Source organism: Bombus flavifrons, chromosome 3 (assembly GCF_040668555.2).
Source record: "Bombus flavifrons isolate JBK064 chromosome 3, iyBomFlav1_principal, whole genome shotgun sequence".
NCBI classification, from domain to species: domain Eukaryota; kingdom Metazoa; phylum Arthropoda; class Insecta; order Hymenoptera; family Apidae; genus Bombus; species Bombus flavifrons.
The window spans coordinates 8,660,294-8,675,796 of record NC_138444.1 but is presented as its reverse complement, the minus strand read 5'-3'; the positions used below and the strand labels follow the sequence as shown (position 1 = coordinate 8,675,796).

Sequence of the window (15,503 nt, the reverse complement as noted above, 5' to 3'; positions counted from 1 at the left end):
TTCCCGATCCTAAACGAACGACTCGTCTCGAACTGAGTGGATCAGCCAGGACTGTTTAGTGGCTCCTAATCGTTCCGAATTGTGCACAATGGTACGGATGCACCGTGCGACACATGCCCCCCTTTGTAAACTCACGACAACGCACCCCCTGCGATTTCCCGCTGATTCCTAACGACGGGATAAGACAGCGCGATTCAATCGACTGGAAATCCAACAGGAGGGGTCCAGCGAACGATGGTTTTTTCCTCGACAGCGATACAATGCCCTGTTCAACGAGCTGGAGTGCGATCGGTTTCTAATTATTCTGAACATGCTGAACATGTGTAAGATTCGACACAATGAATAAACGTTGTCTTGATACGTATCTGTGTTCCAGCAACGGTAGCATATTTGGAGTAATTTTAAGACCAGATAATAAGGTTACTTTGGAATATTTAATTCAGAAAAATTATTAGTAATAATAGTAGTATTTGTGGGTGGAATTGACGTGTGTTAAATCGAATGCAACGAGCATTCGATGAAAAAATGAAAAAGCTTACGTAAGAACATCTAATTTTAAGACACTTGTGTGAAGATAAACTGAGTAAAGAAATCTTATGTTGTTCAGATAAAAATGAAATATACCGAGAAATTTTAAATTCGAATGGGAGAATTGCAATTCAATACGATATATAATATTAAAAAAGTACCGTTTATAAAGAATTAACATATGTAAAAATGAATACAGTGGGACTGGTAACTGATTCGATACTTGATAATTGATTAGGAATTATTTAAATCGCGTTAAATTTTCGTTTAACAAATCGAATTACAAAGCTTTCGTCAAAGATCTAAAAGTATCATAAATCACTCGCGCTCGTCGTGAAATCTAAATAAAACTAAATTAAACTAAAAATTTCATTGCAGATATTGAAAGAGAAACTTGCACTAGTCAGCCATCCATGTTAAATCTCACAAGTCTCTCTCTAAAAGAACGAATTGTCATTACGAACAATGCGTCATATCCTAGATACATAATTTCCTCGCAGAGGCTCTCAGTTTCCACTCCTGAGTAGAAATATCTCTCAGGAAAGAGAGGCGAAAGTCATCGAGCCGAAGCGGCGAGGCAAATCACCTCGTGGCAAACATAGTATCGAACCTATCCAATTCCAAAAGAATTCAGCTCGGTGTCGTGCGTGGCCGCACAAAGACGGTCGCGCGCACCGACACGAGCACACACGCGTCCGCATCGCCGGTGTATGGAAGGGCAACCTTGCCCTGTCTGTGCATAAACAAAATGGCCCATAAAACCTGGAGGCGCTAATCCGCGCAGAATGCCGCCGCGAGGATATTGTCAAACCCTCCTGTGGACCCGTTCACTCCGCAGGAAGACCAGCTGATTCATGCGGCCATATTTCACGTCTTTATGCATTCGCGAATATTTCAGGCCTCTCCGCGCCGGCCAGCAGGAGAGACAAAGAAAATAAAACATCGAAGAAAGAGAGGAAGCTGGACGAGGGCGACCAGAAGATGGGAAAAAGGGTGGGGATTAGTTGCCGCACGTCCGCGCGAAATTTCATATTAAGGGTCTATTGATCCGCCTATGGCGAAGAAGACGTTCGTGGTTTACGTCCTAAACCGCGATTCCCTGTCTCGTTTCCCCTTTTCTTTTTTGCCAACGCGATCGTTCCAAGTTCTTAGGGTCAGTCCGTTTCAATTTCGGTGGACGCGCTCGCCCACTGTGATTTCTTTCGTTCAGTGGTTTCTGGTGGAATTGGAAAAATGTAAACAGCATCTGAAGACGATGAATTTTCGTAGACGATCGATACATACGATAGATTTTACGGTTTTGTCAAGTTGCGAGAACTTTAGAATTTTTAAGCCAGGTATAACGTAAACAGTTGATAAAATTTATAAATTAATGATGAGCTAATCAAACGACATACATATTTATCATGATCTTAGAGTATTTATTAGTTCCAAATATTATTGCTCGAATTAGAATAAAAAGTCATTTCCTATCTGATTTGCATGTTAGAGACTAGTAAATAGTCCGGGGATAAATTATTTATTTTTATTTATTTGTTATTATTTAATTATTATTTCCCTAGAAATTTGTCTTAAATTTTGTTGAAGAATTGTACTACGTTTAGTTTCATTCTTCTAAATATAACTATTAAATCGTTCTTGAAGGATGTATTTCAGGTTAAAGAAATTATAAAGGAAAATCGCGCTAGCAGTAGCTTCTCTGGCAATAGAATAGACTGGATTGGTTTGTTAAAATAAATGAACGTGTAAAGGAAAATAAAGGTGGCAATAAACTTAAGTACATTTTCACACAGATATAATTTGGTTTTAGCATGGTCAATGAGGCGACAGCCGATTCAATCGCGGAGAATCGACAAGCTTACTCTTTTCGCTACCCGAAAAATGTCCTTTAGTGGCCACGAGAAGGGAAATGTCATTCGTTCTAATGTAATTCACACCAACGTGTAAAATTCGTCACATACCGACGGCGAAGCGACACCGAGTTGAGAATCTGGTGTGTCCGACTACCAAACATCGAATCCCCTCCATGAAAAACCGGATAGATAGAAAAATTCGAAGAATTTCGTCCTCTCTTTAAATACGATACGCTCTTCAATACTACGCTACCGAATAAAAATTAATACATCGTACGCTGAGTCCTTAGAAGCAGTTTCACTGGTTCATCTTAAACAGCTACCATAAAAAAATAGGAAAAGAAGCTTAACTTCTTCTTAGATTCCTTAGTAGTTTTCTTCTTTCGAAACGATCATCGACGATCGACAGTGTTTGTCACCAAAACCAACGGAAGGTGCCAGGAATCAATAAACACACGCAATATACGCGAGTTCCTCTCTCAACACTGAAGGAACACTCGCTAGGTACACACAGGCCTAGTTAGCTAGGATAGGTTTACAAAGCACTAACCATTGGAAGAGCCTCTACACTTGCAACCTATGCAAACAAGTGGCGTATTCTGTGCTATTGGACCAGCCACACCGTGATGTTTGTAAATGATAATGACTATTAGAACGTCTTGACCGGCAGCGTAGAAGGTTTCTTTTTGCCGCGATGATTCTTCCACTTAGCGATCGGCGGATGCGAAGAGCTCCTGTCTTGTGTTTGCTCGAAGACAAAGGGGACGCCTTCGAGTTTTGGCGCTCGTACAGAAAGGGTCTATGCTTGATTGACTTCGAATTTTTATTAATCAATGAATAGAATTATTTGATATGAAGAATTATTTAATAATCGAACCTAAAACAGCAGGTTATTGTCCGTCTTGAATTTTCATTCTTAAATTTGCCCAATTACGTAAAGGTATTATGCACATAACTATGGTTAGTACAATTTTAAGCATTCATTTAATTTAGTGAACGAGCTCTAAATATAGTGTTCATAAAATTCAGAACAATGAAAGCAGTTAGATTTCAACACGAATTTAAGTTTCTAACGCTTCTAATCTAAGAAACAAACTGTATAATTTTGAAATTTTCAACTCGATTCGAACGAAACATAGACACAGAATTAACAAGCATCGTTCGATCAATCATAACTTGTACTGTGTACTACTATGTACTTGTAACTATGTACCTACTTTTCGTCGAAGACACCGATCGATAGAGAAACTCGCAACAATGTTTTCCGTAATTACACGCTGGATGATAAGGTCGCTGTTACGAAAGATGAGTGATCGTCTATTAGCGAGCGATATAAAGCGGCTCGATTCACGTGAAAAGTTTACCAGGCCGGTTTGTTAAAGACTTAATGAGGCTTGTGTCTCTGACAAAGAGTACGCCACGGAAATCAGTCACGCATTGTCCGTTAATACTTTACGAGGCAACCGAGCGTGGGCCAGACTGACAGTCATGGCTGTTCAAAACGACAGCTAAGAAGATTGCTTATCCATTCCCGGTTGCGTCCTCATCGGCTTGGCTTTATCGCTTTGGCAAACGGCTGGTTTGGAATTACACAGGTTCCATTAGGTTTTGCGGACTGTTCGTTTCGTCATTCGAGTAAGGATGTAATATCTCGTTGCCCGGTGATAAGCGCCGAGCAACCAGGTCTCGGGAGTAACGTATCGATCGTTACCATAGAATAAGTTATTTTATTTGTTATAAATCGATTTGCATTCGAGGTACAGCATGATTCACGCAAGCATGCATTCGGTTGACGGGCTTAAGGAATAAAACATAATAGCATCGGTATAAGTATTATGTCAATATTAAAATGGTTCATAGATATCATCGCGATACAAGTAATTCCGTTTGTTCGTTAGATTTTAGTCTGTGTTTATTGAAAAATATGTATGTACATATTTGTTGTGTCGATGAATAAGTAGAAATATAATATTGTGTTATAATATAATATTAAATATAATTAAAGAAAAATTTTTCCACATACTGTTATACAGAAACGAATGTTCAGATGTTCTTTTCGCGATGTTATTTATTTATCTATAGTACATATTTTAAAACTTTAAATTCTTAGAATTTAGATGAAATAGTAAAATTCTTAGAAAACTATATGGTTACCATCATACTCTATTCAATTAGTATAATAGAATTATAATTATAATAAGTAGTAATTAGTATATATAGAATTAAAACGTTGTATTGTGAATCCACATTGTGCGGATATCACAGTTAATATTTCTTTCTTAAAGAGAGAGAGAGTCACTTTGGTTTTAATGACATTATGTTTCAACTGAATGGCAGAAATGTTTATGAGATTGAGCTTGTATCCAAGAGTATTTAGATTTATAAATCCCGTAGCACACGAAGGTCCAAAGTCATAAACAGCTACACACCGTACATATGTCATACGGGCCATTATACTCGGATAATACCCTGGAACGTTTGTTTCCGTAATCTGCCGACGATACGCCTCGTGATTTCCCTCTGAAGTTACTCTATTTCCCCGTTACAATGGCCAACTATGCTTTTCTTAATATAGTCGAACAAATTAATCTCACGGATTGTTGTCGAAATTTAATACTATGTTACCATATAATACGCGTGGCGAATTCGATTGCGAATAAAAGCAAACATGCTAGGAGCGTATCATTCAACAAGTCAACCACTGTCAAGGCAAACAGAGTAAAATCAACTTGCTCGCGGTAAAACGTTTAATGCTTTGTTTTCATATGAGAGAAGATCATTTGTTTCTTGAACTTCATGAATATTATATAACATTAAACAAGTACAAGAATTTTTAAATAAAACTGTAATAATTTCTTGCATCTCATTCCAAAATTTTTCATTAGTTTTCGTTTCCATAATCGATCGCTTAATCTGTATATTGATAATCGAGATTTTATGGTACACAAATTCTTAGCTACATCGCATGCATTTCACCCTTCCAATATCTCATTCGTCAGAACAGAACACGAATCCGTTGTAACCATAGTCTTAGACAGCTACATCCCAAAAGGGTTAAAATAATACAATTTCTTTTCTTAGGAAAAATTTACGATTCTCAAATTGACAAAAGATTAAATCGACGTAAATCGAAAGTGAAAATTTTATTGGTTAACGTTGATTATCAAGCACTTATCTCGTTAACATTGTGTCCTCTCGTTCCTGGTAGAAAGTACAAACTGCTTTCGAAGAAACGGTAGCAGAGGATAACATTTGTCGTCTGTCAGGAAACTTTGTAGTGCCAGTTTTAATAAAAAAATACACACCATCTGTGCCAACAGCTTTTCCATAGGGTGTGCGTGTGCGTGCGCAAACAATGCCAGTCTAACTGGTGAACGCCTAGACAAACAAATAGAGCCAGATACCTGCATTTACACTTAGCACCATGTCAATGAAACAGTTCGAAAGAATTTTGATGACCCATAACAATTCCATCTTTAACTACCAATTGAAAGTTGAATTTTTTCCCCTTTTCTTCTTTTTTATTTTTTGACATAAACGATGCACAATGGATTATGTATGTACCTTAAACATTATTAAGAGAAGTATGAAGAAACAGAATAAAAATAGACAATGGCTACATTTTGTGATAGAATAATAGCAATTTGTTACAGTTCTTTATGGGACGAAGAAAATAATAAGAATATAGAAATATTTTTAATAAAAATAATAACACAGAATATTTTTATTGAAATAACGAAAGGACAAGACAGCTAACACAGCATTGTATCTATTTCGATAATTATTTCAATGCAATATGTGTTTTCTCTTATGAATCCTAATCTTCGCCGTTTATTTTATTTCTCTCATCACAATTATTATATTATTATATTATTCGGAGCAGTATAATATCCAATTAATTCGAAACAAATAACATACGAAGGATACTACAATAAAACATACATTCCGAGAGTATAGATTAATTGTTGCAAGTATTAATAGCATTGTTTTACAAATATTGGGCATTATGCATATTAGTATCAACGTAGCTCGATATAATGAAAACGTCAAACATCCTGACAATGACGGAAATACCGATGATGAAAAAACCGTAGATAATGGCGTACGATAATTATTGCAACACGTGGTCCTGTGATTATCTCTATTATTGTATCAAAAGTGTAGAATGCGGGCCTGAATGCGAATATATCTTCATTTTCGAAACGTCGATCTATTAATACGTAACAATTGAACAGGAAAATTGAGAACCATTCTCGTTGATTTATCACAAACTACATTTATCGTAACACGACTCTTACTAAAACCACAAAAAATGAGGAAAAAGAAAATTGAAGTTGGAAACAGCACTGACGGACATAAAATAAATATTAACGCGAGGAACGAACGTCGGAAAATCGTCGTGAGAATCAGCTAATTAAATTAATTCGCGCGTCAAAGCCAATTCGGGAGAGGGTAGAAAGCAGCGATTTTCCGAGCCGGCGCGCGACCGCCATATTAGCCGAACGATATCGTTCATTATTTCGCGTTAGCTTTTGCCATTTTTTTGTCGTTCTCTTTTCATCTTTCTCTCTCTCTCTCTCTCTCTTTTCCTTGTTTTCTCTCTTTCCTTCTCTTCTCAGTCGTTTTTTCCTCGTCGCCCTTTCTCGCCTCCCTCCGCTTTGAAACCACGGATCAAACGTCGACTTTGTCGCAGAAAGTCGTACCCACGGCGCGAAATAAAACGTGGAAGCCGCCATTGCGGCAGACGAACCTGGCGTGTACAATCCGCAGATAATTACGACGTCCAATTAGCATTAATTACTGACCTCTTTCTAATTAGTGGCACCGGTTGAAATATTGCCGATATCATTCCCTCGACGCGATTCGAGTGGTCCTTTCATGCTCGGAAGCCTCTGATAGTTGATTATCTGTTACCCTATCTGATACTTTAAAGCATCCGATTACCTTTTCCTACTCTCTTTTTCCCTCAAATTACGCAACCGCATGCGTGCATACGTGATTTTGTTTTTTTAATTTTTTCCCCCGTTCCCCTTCACGATTTATCTCGTACGATTTAGTTTCGTTCGATCGCGAGCAAGGGCGTTAATAATTTGACTCCAGCCAAGGAGTCCTTATTGTACAGGAAGCAGACACGTTTGATCGGTTACCACCGGGATGCTGAATAATTCGTTGATTAAAATCCGCGATACGTCAGAGTTCAGGGCAGTAAGGGAGGGGTAATTACGAGAAATAAAGTCTCCGTTGTATAGCGCCACGATGGTGGCCACAGTTGGAAAAGAGACGAGGGGTTGGGCGGTTGGGAGAAATTCGCGTTTTAATGATTCCTCTTTGATAAATTTATTTCTTGTAATTATGAGAAGCAAGATCTTTGCAATGAAAGCACCGTCTTCCTCGTTAATTACGACCTACGCTGTGACTTTTATCTCCTAATATTTTTATCGATGGCTTGTTCTAACTTCTTCTGATAAAATAGTTAATGAGTTTTAAATATCTGCATATAATTTTTTAAATATAACGTGTGAAATTCACAGATTTGTCATCTATCTGTTCGATCTTCCTTTCTCTACTCTTTACTTTTTTACCTACGGAATTTTTTTTATATATCAACAGAAAATCGAACGAAAGACATTGACAGCGCTATAAATTTTCTGAAACCTTCTCACAGTGGCACAGGTTTTTAGAAATGTCATCCCTTGACAAACGACCATTTCAGCCTTTGTAATGTCAAGAGCTAAGAACAATTTAGTGACAGACGAGTCATTACTTCCGACCTTGGGCAATGTTTAACGATTATTGTCGTTTCCTTAATCTCATTGACAAGCTAGGAAAAAGGAACGGTACTGGCATTGTTTGCTCTCACAGAACTTTGCTAACTCGAGGATTATATGACGATGGATTGCCAGGTCGTATAACAATTCCTCGAGTAATGAGATTATTCGCAGATAACAGTCACATGGCAATGCAAACATCGAGGAAACCCTGTTGGTCATTTTACTGTCTCCGCTTCAAGCTATCTACCTGTTCCTCGGTATTGTGAGGTACCTACATGTAGCAAGGAAGTCGAAAAACGATTTTTCCGATGTGTATCGATTCTCATTCGATACAGTTGCTGTAATTCACTTGATAATGAATATTTTTTTATTAGCTTATAGCCTACAGAATCTAATGAAAATTAATCGTAGAAGAAAACCAACTTTGTCATAACAATCAAGGCTATCGTTTCAGCTATGTAGGAGACCTTTTTAAGCTGTTAGGTATAAGCTATGCTTAAATTTACCTTCCATTTTGTCTCATTAGAATATGTTCCTTGTAAGTAAAAATGATGTAACTTAATGATATTCTTATTCAAATAGAATTTCCTTCTTTGTTTTCATGTTAAAGAAAATGTTAGCTGAAATATTATCAATATAATAATAAAAGCGGACAATTTTATGAGAATTCGTGCCATTCTTTCTTCGCCAGCTAATCCGAGGGGAGAATGGCACAAACTAATCCGATCATTTCAGAAGAAATGGCCAATAAACCGCACGCGCTTGTAATAAGCCAAACAGCCGTAAATGGACATTATATTAAAGGCCGCATCGCTGCAAATCATGATCTTAACTATACTTTATGGACGATTAGTTGACTTTTCCCTTGATCTTAGATAAATACTTTTGGTAATTTACTCGAAACAAAATAAGAATCGTTATCGATGGATACATTTCATCAAGAATAACGTAAATATAAACGAAATTTCTTTCGTTGGATATCGTCTATATTTCCATTAAATCTAAGATAGACCATTCTCCATTCACTTATTCGAACCATCACCATAGAACAGCAAACTTTCTCACATCCGCGATACCGTAAACTCAACGACGACTCGGAACACGCGTTAATTATTCATACAGGACGGGACAACGAACAATATCCATCCGATCCAGCAACAAATAAAGACGCAGACCGAGACGTGGCTCGAGCATCCTAATGATCGCACCAGGAGAAACAACGTCGTCGAGTAATCCTAATAAGTAACGCCGTAACAGAGTTATTATTCATCCGGCCCGTTGTCTATTGACCCTCCAAAGTGTCTCTAATAAAATACCATTAACCGCATCATCAATCATCGCCGCACAATCGGAGACAAAACATACGCTTTTACGTTCTCCGCCTGTTTCCCTCCTTCTCTTTGCCTCTACCCTCTGCCTCTCATCCCTGTATACTTCGCTCTTTCTCTCTCACTCTCATTCTAGTCGAAGCCATTCACCGTAACCACCATACCCATCGTCATCATACAGCGCCATTTATTCGCATTCAAACGAGCGAGGAGACACACTGTCATATACATTTTTTTGGCGGTTAGAGGGAGGGAAGGGGCACGGTAGAACGTACACAAGGGGTGAAGAGGGGAGGGGGTACGGGCAGGGGGTAGACGGCAGTAAATCCGTGCACTGATTCGATTAATTTGTCCGACGTTGACAAGCAACTCATTGTTAGCCATCCCCACCAGTGGGGGTCAGGAATTTTCGCCAGAGCAGAATGACGATTTTCGATAAATCATCGCTGGCCCTGGCCGACCGCGGACAATGCTATTGTAAATTGTGTAGGCTTATGGACAACTAGTCGCCAAATACACCGGCCGTTTTTCCCGCCGTTCGCCATCGCTTTTCCTCCCGGCCTAATACTTTTTTTTCCCCCGTTGGCTTTATTAATCGCCTATCGTGGCGCCATTAATAATCGCGTCGTCGCTCGACCACTTTCCCCGCTTCGAATTTTCGGAACGCCGTTTTCCTATATACAACCATTGATTGGATTCTTTGTTTCGAGAATTTTTTTTAACGGTTGATCGACGTTAAACAATAATTTAAACTATATAATTTGGAATCGAGGGGAGTTAGAGAGCATTTGGTTGTAGGTCGTGCACATAAGGTATGGCGTTGGTTTTACACTTTGAGTCATTCGAGAGAAAGTACAATTACATCACACAATGGTAATTATCTTGACAGAAGGAACTCCCATTTTTGAGATTATACATTGTTACAATGACGATACATACTTTGTAATACCTATTCTTACTACTCACTATGAGTATTTGAGTTACTGAATCATGTCTAAATACAGTCAATAGAAATGAAAGTACGTAATGCTATTGGAAGTAACTCGAAAACTATGAATTAAGTCGATTTTAATTCTGCATATTCTGTCATTTCATTATACGTATATTAAATTGATGCATTCTCATATTATCGTGTCTAGAAACGATTTATCTAAGAAATCATTCAAATATTTTCAAATCATGCGGTGCTTATTTAGGTTATTTCGTTTCGCTTCAAAAACTATAAAGGGGAACAAAAAGATTGCATTGATTTCAATTTTCCGTATACCAGGTATGTAAATATGAAAACGGAATTTTTGTATAGAAAATACACGTTTATTGTATGAAAATGATTAAAAATATTTTATTCGAAGTATTGCCCATCGCTAGCTAAACATTTTTCCCACCTGTCTGGCAATTGGTGGATGCCACGCCAAAAAAACTGTCGCTCTTTTGAGGCAAACCAGTCATCGAGCCATTTTCGTACATTTTCGTAAGAATTGAAGTGCTGGTCAGAAAGTGCGTGTCCCATCGATGCAAATAAATAGTAATCGGACGGAGCCAAGTTTGGTGAGTAAGCCGCGTGCGAAAATATTTCCCAACTGAACGCTTCAATCGTTTCCTTGACCGGTTTTGCTGTATGCGATGGTGCATTATCATGAAGCAAAATTGCTTTGTGTTGCCTTTTTTGATATTCTGGTCGTTTTTCACGCAAAACTTGATTCAAATCGATCATTTGTTGTCGGTAGCGCTCAGTATTAATGGTTTCGCCAGGTTTTAACAGCTCGGTGGTCTTTTTCGGTAGTCTTCCACGTTCTTCGTTCCTCGCGTCAAAATTGCCACTTCTGAATTTTTTAAACCACTCAAAGCACTGTGATTTACCAAGAACATGCTCACCGTAAGTTTCGACAAGCATTCGATGCGATTCTGCAGCAGTTTTCTTCAAATGGTAACAGAAAATCAAAATCCGCAAATCGTAGTTTCCAGGCACAAAATTTGACATGTTCAACGCTATTACAAACTATGCTTTTGTATGAAACTTGTATTGTTCTGAGTCGAAAATGTTTGTGAGATGTCAACAAATACTTTTGGCATCAATGACGTAGTTTAGTGATAACTACATTATCAGCTAGGGTCATCTATAGGCAAATACCGGTTTCATATTTACATACCTGGTATCTTAAATTTAAAACGAATTGTTTTAATATTTTCAAATGGTACGCCATATTTGTACAATAGAGATTACTCCCCCCCCCCCTCCACCCCGAGCGAAAATGTCAGCATGTTGCATCGATTTCAATCTTTCATATGCCTCGAATTTACAACGAATTATTCTATTACATTCACATATTAACTTAAGAAAAGAATACTCGTTCAAAAGTCGTTCGTGCTCTGTCGTTCCGAAAACCACAAAAGAGTTATAGTAAAGTTCGTGCCTTCTCACCAGGCGACATTATTATTGTGACGCATTTTGAACTAGCAGCTGCTAAATAAATGTAGGTTTGCGTAGCTTTGGTGGTTATGGTGCACGCAACAATGCCGCCGGGTGCGAAAGAATACACGTACGATTATATGCGTGTAATAGTACTTACCCGTACGTGTCCATTGCCCTCCCGCAATCTCGGAGGCGGAACGTTGATTTTAACCGCAATGGATAAATCGGTGCTGCGAGCATAGGGGTTCCCTCTTTATTCACTGGCGTCCCGTCGTTATTGTTCGAGAGAGAGAGGCTGCCGCCGTGAGAGCCACTTCTAATCATTATTGTCACCCGCACTCGCGTTAGAGAAGTAACACTCTTTCCGTGTTCGCTTTCACCAGACTAATGACTTTCGCGAATCGCTCTGAGCGCTTGGCGGAAACAACGCCGCGATGCTTCTTCTTGTTAACGAATCGAACGAGAGTATCGAACGGGCGAATCGACCGTAGTGAAGTTGCACGAGCGTCCATTCGCGCTCTCTCGAGCAGGTGTTTTCGTTTAGATTTTAGATTGTTGTTACGTGAGTGATTAATTGTCCGGTTGTATGAACATTAAAACGTGTGAAGATTGTATGACAAAGAAGGCTTGTGGGTGCTGAATGACGGCTAGAGATTGCTTGGCTGTGTCAGGTTAATATTAATTTTGACTTATTATTCTATGGCGAACGACCCGCGTAGTTAACCTTTTGGTTGAAAATAAGCAGAGAAAACTTCGTATGATTTTTATCCGTTACGCGTATAATATTTATAACGATAGAATATATATATATATATATATATATATATATATATATATATATTAATTCCGTAATTCCAATATAAAAATCTCAAATCTATCTTATTTAAAAAAGAAACACTGTTTCGAAATTCAATGACGTGTCGGTCACATAACATTAACTGAAAAGTATTCGAATAGACGCAAAACTAATGTAATCTCGATGCTTGTTGTTGTGATTGTATTGTGGTGCTATAACTGTTGGAGATCGTCGCTATTCCTTTTTATGGTCTCGAGTGATTCAGACGTAAACATTACAGTGCGGTTTACAGTGTAATGTTCGTGAAATATACGTATCTATATATATATATATATATATATATATATATATATATATATATATATATATATATATATATATCACGTCATTGAATTTCGAAACAGTGTTTCTTTTTTAAATAAGATAGATTTGAGATTTTTATATTGGAATTACGTAATTATCAGAATTGAGGTTACATAAACCATACTGCTATATATACATCGATGTGTTACTCGACTTCTAATGGTGCTACGTGTAATGATTGTGAGGAGTTACAATATTCTGTATGAAAAGAAGACCTGATAATCAACTTTGATAATTTTTTGTTTCATTCTTTGTATAAAATATTTATTATTTATGTTTTTATGTACAGAAATGTTAAAACACCACAAAAAGAAAAATCTGCGATTTACTAACAAAAAATTGTAGCAGGGAGAGTGTATTGCCTAGAAATGAACGTACGTGTTACTAGATCATATTATCCTATTTTTAATATGTAATATATAATATATAATACATATTATATAATATGTAATATGTAATGTGCATGCTCCCTTAAGGTGGTTAACACTAGTATTATCGATTTATAATATATATCCAAAGATATTGTACATAATTAATTAGAATTAAACCAGTATAACGAAACTGAGTAAGTGAATGTAAACATATCATCATTTCAATGAAATTAAACGTTAATATTATCAAGAATACTTGTATGTTTTTAGTAATTGCAAAAACACTAAATCGGATACCAATGATTGTAACTGGTTTGATAATTGTAATATTAAACATACAATTTTCGATTATTATTGAATATCAATCAAAGACGCAAAAACGAAAATAGCTCGTACTAGCGACTCATTAACGAAAGTAAGTTGTGGTAACCTTACCTCCAAGCGCGGGTGTATTTAGTTTATATTCGGCAATCGTGATACAAAATAGCGAACCGCCGTGAAACCGGTTCGAAAACGTTTCCCCGCAATTCATGGGCTCCTTTTAGCGTTGGAAAAAAAGTTCGATGTACTGACAAAAGCGTGGTATCAACAGCGATGGAACACGGTGCCTCTCTATAGAGTATGACCCACTCGAGAGGAGAAAAAGGACCCCCTCGCGTTTTCATTCGTGGGGGCCAAAGGTCAATGCCTGCACGCACTCGACATCGCGAAACGTAAGAACGAGGCATAATGGCGTTCGAAAAAGAGGAAGGAATCAGAAAAGAAGGAGGAGGGTGAGGGGCGGTAGGAGTCGGGCAGGGGGGGGGGTGAAAAGAGGAGCGAGAAAGAGGGCAAGAATCCACGGCCCACTCGAAAACCTCGGTCATATTATGCCAAAGCCCGGGCAGAATCTTGACTCGCGACGATATTTTTCAAGTGCCGAGAAACCAAGCTCTCCCGGCTCTCCCCTTCCTTCACTGAGCACCGATAATGCTGAAAGAAACATTTATGCGCGAACCCTCGAATGTTTTTCCAAAGCTTTATACGAGTAAAGGGCGATTCGGCACAGTGGTGTTCGTCGATGGTGCCGCTTTCACGAGCTGAACGTTCGTTTCCCATAATACGTCTCACATTAATTGCATTCGACTATCGAATCTATATTAAATTTCATAACACACTCCTTGCGTATTTCCTGTATTTTTTCAAAATTATCTCGTGATCGATAAAGAACCATGCTTTAAAACTTCTTCCAAATAACAACTGCGTCTGAGGATAAATATACATATCTTCCATCCATATCAAACAGAAAATGTTCCATTCAAACTCAAAGGCGATACAATTCACATTCTCTCTTACTATCATCCTTATCGTCGAACTCCTATACTGTACCCGCGACACATACGTGGATATGCGTAACCGGCGGCTTCAGTCGCGAGTTATTCATCTCAAAAAAATGGGATTCTCAAAAGGGTCCCGGCGCACAGGCCATTAAAAGGTTTACATTCACGACCTCCTTTCTCTGCCCCCGCGGTCGAGGGTCAAGGGATGATGCGTTTCCCGAAAGAGCAAGAGCCGCGAGTGTCCACAGAGAGAGAGTGCCATTCCTCCGTTCTCCTCCCCATCCTTCCTCTTTTTTCTCTCCGCAATCGCGCGACCCTCATTCACCCCCCGAAGCGTCTTCGTCTTCCTCTCGAATCGGCTCGTGCATCGGTCTCGTTCTGGCCGCTAGCTCGTTCGCATGCATCGCGGTACACACCGCTGAAAATTATCATCCTGCGTTTGATTGTCGGGAGGAAACGCAGTAGGAATGGCGTGCATTCATCCGGCGCACTTGATGCGACCATTGCATCGCCCGACTTTCGTGCAGCAACCTCATTGCGACATCCCGCGCTGAAAGGCCCTCCTTGATACGCGGCAGATATCCCGTAAATGGTCGTACGAGGGCCCTCGTGCAGGGAAAAGCGGATTGCCGGGCGAGGGACGAATGCCGGCGGGTTCTCCTGCGCTGGAAAGAAATTAGTGAGGAAGGAAAAAACATCGTTCTGTGCCGCGTAAACGCTCGCGAAATCTTGACGAAGCCGCTGCGATCAAGCGGGGGTAC

The 15,503-nt window shown here is 38.8% G+C and overlaps 1 protein-coding gene across 3 annotated transcripts in view; it reads right to left on the bottom strand.

The window, feature by feature from the left end:
• LOC138178250 (transcription factor Sox-19b) overlaps positions 1 to 12,420 on the bottom strand; it is a 136,730-nt gene extending 124,310 nt beyond the window's left edge. For all 3 annotated transcript variants that reach the window (XR_011172643.1, XM_069109910.1, XM_069109911.1), the window contains exon 1: positions 12,051 to 12,420. Coding sequence is in view for 1 of the 3 variants with exons in the window: in XM_069109911.1 (XP_068966012.1) it covers positions 12,051 to 12,217 (167 nt within the window). In the remaining 2 variants the exon portion in view is untranslated. The remainder of the gene's footprint in view (positions 1 to 12,050) is intronic.
• Between the last annotated feature and the right edge of the window lie 3,083 nt (positions 12,421 to 15,503).